The sequence below is a fragment of the Oncorhynchus mykiss genome, chromosome 11, assembly GCF_057628025.1.
Source record: "Oncorhynchus mykiss isolate SJ-2025 chromosome 11, ASM5762802v1, whole genome shotgun sequence".
In the NCBI taxonomy this organism is placed as follows: domain Eukaryota; kingdom Metazoa; phylum Chordata; class Actinopteri; order Salmoniformes; family Salmonidae; genus Oncorhynchus; species Oncorhynchus mykiss.
Window position 1 is genome coordinate 37,392,730 of NC_143032.1, and position 7,367 is coordinate 37,400,096.

The following is a 7,367-nucleotide window of genomic DNA, read 5'->3' on the forward strand; positions in this document are numbered from 1 at the left end:
ACCTACAAACAAGCAAGATTTCTGGCTCTCACAGACCTGTAAGTTCTTCTTTAAGAGGCTCCTCTGTCCTCCACTCGTTACCTGTATTAATGGCACCTGTTTGAACTTGTTATCAGTATAAAAGACACCTGTCCACAACCTCAAACAGTCACACTCCAAACTCCACTATGGCCAAGACCAAAGAGCTGTCAAAGGACACCAGAAACAAAATTGTAGACCTGCACCAGGCTGGGAAGACTGAATCTGCAATAGGTAAGCAGCTTGGTTTGAAGAAATCAACTGTGGGAGCAATTATTAGGAAATGGAAGACATACAAGACCACTGATAATCTTCCTCGATCTGGGGCTCCACGCAAGATCTCACCTCGTGGGGTCAAAATGATCACAAGAACGGTGAGCAAAAATCCCAGAACCACACGGGGGGACCTAGTGAATGACCTGCAGAGAGCTGGGACCAAAGTAACAAAGCCTACCATCAGTAACACACTACGCCGCCAGGGCCTCAAATCCTGCAGTGCCAGACGTGTCCCCCTGCTTAAGCCAGTATATGTCCAGGCCCGTCTGAAGTTTGCTAGAGAGCATTTGGATGATCCAGAAGAAGATTGGGAGAATGTCATATGGTCAGATGAAACCAACATATAACTTTTTAGTAAAAACTCAACTCGTCGTGTTTGAGGACAAAGAATGCCAACAAAGGGTATATAACAAAGTATTGAGAAACTTTTGTTATTGACCAAATACTTATTTTCCACCATAATTTGCAAATAAATTCATAAGTCCTACAATGTGATTTTCTGGATTTTTTTTCTCATTTTGTCTGTCATAGTTGAAGTGTACCTATGATGAAAATTACAGGCCTCATCTTTTTAAGTGGGAGAACTTGCACAATTGGTGGCTGACTAAATACTTCTTTGCCCCACTGTATTATTCATAACAAGATGAGTACAGTTAAAAGTTACAGGATAATACATAAAATACCTTTTACCATGCAGATACATGTTCACTTCATGTATGCTGTGGCTAATACAAAACGATTTATGTTGAAATATAGAAATTGAAACTTCCAGATTCTCATGTTGAAACCAACTTCCTTCTTGTAACTAGGTCAAAAACAGCGCATGACCCAGGCCTGCACATTATCCTTGATTGCTCAATCCCTCTCCAAAAACACATTCGAGGCTCTTTCCCTTTTGTTTGTCTGAGTTAGTGTTCCTCCCTGTAGTGGAGTGGGTGGTCTTCATACAGAACAATAACCTCAGTCAGGCTGCTCCGCACACACTGGGAGGAAGATGGCTGCTCTACTACTGCTGTTGTTGGTTAGTGCTGGAGTCCTGCTGTCTTCTACTGAGGCTCAGGAGGCTTATAATAAACTCCCCGATAACTACAGGAAAGGAGTGGATCTGGCTCTGCAACAACTCAACTCTCACGCTGGAGTCAAACACCATTTTCTCTTCTTCAAGAGTCTCCTGAAGTCCGACATAGAGGTAAAAAACCTTGTGCCGAAAACCATTGAGGTTTCTATTGCCGGAAGGTTGTTTTTCTGAGGACTGTGACAAGACTGCGTTTTGTGTAGACCTGGTAAATGTTTATGGTTGTTTAGTCTACTCAATGATATACATTTTCTTCCTCTAGTCTGGATTTGATGTGAGCTACATTTATCACAGCTTCTACCTGAAAGCCACCAAGTGCCCAAAGGGAACGGTTGACTCCACGCAATGCAAGTTCAGGAATGACCGAGTGAGTACCTGGAACTGTCTCAGCACAGTTGAGCTGAATCATCAATAACCTTACGGCTTTCGTACAAATCCCATAAATTATACACATCTAAGTCTACAGCATGGAATTGTAATCTACATATAATGCTGTCATATTGTGTGTATTTCTACAGCCATTGATAGACTGTTCAGTCTGCTACAAAACCTTTGCTGGAGAGATTGAGAAGGATCCAAAACCGTATATCCACTGTGTCCACAAACCAGCACTTACAGAGGTTTGTTGGATCGCTAGTTGTCCCTTCCCCCGACACTAAACTGTTTCAATCATTCACCAGTCAAATTCTATAACTAAATATGATTATGAAGAAAATGTTAGAATTTTCATGAAGAAAATTATAGAATTGTCTATAAACTAGTTCCTATAAAGATTAAGGACAACATCACGAGGTGAACTCTTATCTAATTCAGAAACGGACAGTAATTGCAGGGATTTGTTCCATCACATTATTGAGTAAAAGTTGATTTTGAAGACAAATATATATTGTGAATGTTATTAAAGCAGAATATTAACCTGTTTATTTCCCCTTGTGAATTTCAGGATATGATGACAACAAGAGTAGAACACTGTAATACAATGAGTTACCACAGTGGAGCCCCTACTCTCCTGGCTTCAAAATCTTAAAGTGAAAGGGGCCATGTTAGTTCTGTGCCATGACGAAATAATGCTATTGCACAATACATCTGGATTTAGTCTGGAAAGAGAGCCTCATTTTGTCTGTATTCTGTGTTCATTATTCTGTATTCACCTTCATACTATTTCTAATTACTTTAAACACGCTTAGGCTTGAGCTCCAAGTGTTCACTTCATGCATGCTACGTTCGTGTTTCCTATTCCTCTACCTCTGAAATATCCCAGTTGAATGTGGTACATTTATGTTCAATAAAGTTTTATTCAGAAAAAAATAATTCAAGTCGTTGGTGTTCTCTTTTCCAAATAGCACATAGGTAGACATGATAGGGGAAATTCCTCTAGATGTTACAGTGTCTCCCATTTCTCTATAGGAAGGCCAAGAAAAACAATCAGGACAGTTGGTTGATAGCCTGTTTTAAGCTTGGACTTGTGATTCCTTAGGCCTGAGCAATATGTGTTTTTGAGTCTCGTTAATGTTTATACCGGTGGAAGAAGTGTGTCTATCGTCCATAGGGTGTTACTAACTGAACAATGTAGCACAGACAAGATTTGTTTAATATAAAATGTTATTTCATTCTGAGTTTAAGGTGCAATACATCTAGCACAACTTCTACCTGAAAGCCACCAAGTGTGCCAGGGGAAATGTTAATCCATATGTTGTGCATATTCTAACAGCCACTGATGGACTTTGGAGTTTGCTACATAACATTTGCTGGAGAGATTGAGAAACACCCCCAAGCCGTAAATTATTTATTTCTAAATGACAAGTGTTTAAATGTGTTTGAAATGATGACCTTTTCATGTCATGCTATGACGACTACAGTACTGTCGCAAGATAAGCTACACCAGCGGAGCCTCTACTCTCCGTCACCAAGATTGAAATACCATAGAATAGATGGTTAATAAGACAGAATTGAAGATGAACTGCATTTACAACCCACTGGTGTTATTTCTATTTTGTGCCACGATCACAATTAAAAAAAATCTAACCCTAACCCATAACCAGTGTCGACATGTGTGAAAACGGCGCAATTGTACATTTTGTAGTAGTTAAAAATAGCAATTTGATGTCATCAAAATGAAAGATGTAATAACACAGATTTTCAAAACGCTGAGATTGGCTGTGACGCGGGGAGCGGGAAAATTCCCACGCCCTGACATGAAATGTGTGTTACTTTTAATCCTACTCAATTATGTCAGCCATTATGAATTTAGGGCCTTATTTTTTTAGCCACAGAACATAGAAATGTGCCATTTTCACACACTGGTATGGTGCTGGAGATAATGAATATCAGGTTGAAAAGTGGTGGAATTGCCCTTTAAGTAAATTCTGATAACATTTACACATATTGAATAATAACTTACAAAATGTACATGTACACCTGTATATAGTGTAATATTTAGTATCTCAGCTACACTGAAATTATTTTTAAATTACACAATAATGACCGAAATCTGTTAACTAAGTGGTGAGCCTTTACCATATTGATTTCATGCTTCCCTTTGCCAATTGAAACAAACAACTTAACTACTAGGCTAGCTGACTACTGAGAATCAACCTTTAGACTCTGTTGTGTTGTGAGACCTTGTTTTCTAGGTAATAGCATATATAGAAGATTTAGAACATATCATTGCATCACTCACTATTCATTGTACACTATTCATTTGAGAAAAGCAATTCTAGTGGTGGTAAGTTACAGTACATAACAGTTGTAATGAAGTCCACATGGCCAGAGACCATGCCCTTGGGGCCCTCTGACCCAATGCCAGGGACAGATATTATTGTTACCCCGATCCAGTTCCAAACAAGGACATTGCAAAGATATGCTCTGCCCATACTGCAAAAAAACACTGCCCTTTGAGTTTGTGCAGGTCACTGCGACATGGAATTCGGGTGATGAGCAGCCGCAGGAAGATGGCAGTCTCCAGGGATGAGCAGCCGCAAGAAGATGGCAGTCTCCAGGGATGAGCAGCCGCAGGAAGATGGCAGTCTCCAGGGATGAGCAGCCGCAGGAAGATGGCAGTCTCCAGGGATGAGCAGCCGCAGGAAGATGACAGTCTCCAGGGATGAGCAGCCGCAGGAAGATGGCAGTCTCCAGGGATGAGCAGCCGCAGGAAGATGACAGTCTCCAGGGATGCAGGGCTCAATCCGTGGGCATTCACATGCAACAAAAGTATGGAAAGTAAGACGTGGGAAATAAATTGGCTCATTTTGACTCTCAGCCCAGCTGTAAGATCAGTCCCGTTGCCTTGGTTTAGGTTCCTGCTTACATGGGTAATTCTACCCATGAATTACAGAATTACAACTAATTTTGTTTACATCATGCATGATATGTTCTAATCAAATCCAAAGCAATAACAAACATACTGCTACATTAATATAGTACAATGTAATTGTTTATACACCTATTTGTATTGAGAGATGGCGGTGCCAAACACTGACTCCTGAACTTCATGTTTGAAAATAAAGCAATTCAAGATTGAAATGTTTTTAACGCTATTTCTATAGAACATCTTAAGTTGTTATATTATTATTATCTAATTAGTAGTTTTGTTTATTTTTAAACATCTTCCCCCCCCCCAAAAAAATGCTGTCCTACTTTTTTTATGTCACTGCCGAAACATACATTAAAATACTGTAGAATGAATGTGCTTTAAGCCACACCCATACAAATATCACTATAGATGACGGGATCACAATCCTCTCTAGCATGACCACATGGTGAGTAGTCTGTCTGCAAACATTTTGGTGTGAGGGAGTTGGTATATCTTCATGTATTTTTAAGAAGTGTCACTACCAAACATATAATATTGAAAGAAATAAGTAAAGGATAGTTTTGGGATTCAAGTATATGTTTGCTGGGATGTCCAAATGAAAGCTACCTATCCATATGCTAGCAATGGGAATGTATTAAGGTAGAAAACAAGTCGATATTGTCCAAACCGAAACAATTGACACCATAGAGATAGAGGTCTCAACTTTATCTGTGCCATTATGGTGTGTGTCACAGCACTGGCAGCACCTTTGAGGCTATCTCCATTTTAAAGTTGCATGCGCCATGCTCTACCAACTGAGCTACAGAGGACCACCATCTGGGTAGTTACAGAGTGCCAAAGATCATACCCCAAGACATGCTAACCTCCCCTGTTATTGGTAATGGTTAGCATGTCTTGAGGGTATGATCTTGGAATCAAATCAAATGTTATTAGTCTCATGCGCTGAATACAACAGTGAAATGCATACTTAACATCCCCTAACCAACAATGCAGTTAAAAAAAAGTTTTATATAAGAATAAAAAATAAAAGTAACAAGTAATTAAAGAGCAGCAGTAAAATAACAATAGCGAGACTATATACAGGGGGGTACTGTTACAGAGTCAATATTTGTTGGGTTTGTTGAGGTAATATGTACATGAAGGTAGAGTTATTAAAGTGACTATGCATAGATGATAACAACAGAGAGTAGCAGCAGTGTAAAAGAGGGGGGCAATGCAAATAGTCTGGGTAGCCATTTGATGAGGTGTTCAGGAGTCTTATGGCTTGGGGGTAGAAGCTGTTTAGAAGCCTCTTGGACATAGACTTGGTACTCTGGTACCGCTTGCCGTGCTATAGCAGAGAGACGTCTATGACTAGGGTGGCTAGAGTCTTTGACAATTTTTAGGGCCTTCCTCTGACACTGCCTGGTATCGAGGTCCTGGATGGCAGGAAGCTTGGTCGCAGTGAAGTACTGAGCCGTTCGCACTACCCTCTTTAGTGCCTTGCAGTTGCCATACCAGGCAGTGGTGCAACCAGTCAGGATGCTCTCAATGGTGCAGCTGTAGAATATAACCTTTTGATGATCTGAGGACCCATGCCAAATCTTTACAGTCTCCTGAGAGGGAATAGGTTTTTTCATGCCCTCTTCATGACTGTCTTGGTGTGCATGGACCATGTTCGTAGGAACTTGAAGCTCTCAACCTGCTCCACTGCAGCTCCGTGGATGAGAATGGGGTGTGCTCGGTCCTCTTTTTCCTGTAGTCCACAATCATCTTCTTTGTCTTGATCACGTTGAGGGAGAGGTTGTTGTCCTGGCACCACACGGCCAGGTCTCTGACCTCCTCCCTTAAAGGCTGTCTCGTCGTTGTCGGTGATCAGGCCTACCACTGTTGTGTCATCGGAAAACGTTTTGATGTTGTTGGAGTCATGCCTGGCTGTGCAGTCATGAGTGAACAGGGAGTATAGTAGGGGACTGAGCACAAACCGCTGAGGGGCCCCTGTATTGAGGATCAGCGTGGCAAATGTGTTGTTGTCTACCCTTATCACCTGGGGGTGGCCAATCATCAAGTCCAGGATCCAAACAAACAAGAAATAAGACCAGAGAGACGAAGGCTGAATGTCATGCGTCCTCCGATACACAACCCAACCAGCCGTACTGCTTCTTAACACAGCGCGCATCCAACCCGGAAGCCAGCCGCACCAATGTGTCGGAGGCTACACCGTGCACCTGGCAACCTTGGCTAGCGCGCACTGCGCCCGGCCCGCCACAGGAGTCACTGGTGCGCAATGAGATCCCTACCGACCAATCCCTCCCTAACCCGGACGACGCTAGGCCAATTGTGCGTCGCCCCACGGACCTCCCGGTCGTGGCCGGTTACAACAGAACCTGGGCGCGAACCCAGGGACTCTGATGGCACAGCTGACGTTGCAATACAGCGCCCTTAACCACTGCGCCACCCGGGAGGCCTTTTTCCCATTCTTCAAGGCAAAACTCCTCCAGCTCCTTCAAGTTGGATGGGTTCCTGCTGGTGTACAGCAATCTTTAAGTCATACCACAGATTCTCAATTGGATTGAGGTCTGGGCTTTGACTAGACCATTCCAAGACATTTAAATGTTTCCCCTTAAACCACTCAAGTATTGCTTTAGCAGTATGCTTAGGGTTATTGTCCTGCTGGAAGGTGAACCTCTGTCCCAGTCTCAAATC

General features: G+C 42.1%; 1 protein-coding gene across 1 annotated transcript; it reads left to right on the top strand.

Moving 5' to 3' along the window:
* Positions 1 to 169: 169 nt before the first annotated feature.
* LOC110535652 (uncharacterized) lies at positions 170 to 2,677 on the top strand. The gene is made up of 4 exons (XM_021620780.3): positions 170 to 1,483; positions 1,632 to 1,736; positions 1,888 to 1,989; positions 2,313 to 2,677. Exons 1-4 carry the CDS (start codon positions 1,289 to 1,291, stop codon positions 2,394 to 2,396), a joined length of 486 nt encoding a protein of 161 aa, XP_021476455.1. The 5' UTR covers positions 170 to 1,288; the 3' UTR covers positions 2,397 to 2,677.
* The last annotated feature ends 4,690 nt before the right edge of the window (positions 2,678 to 7,367 follow it).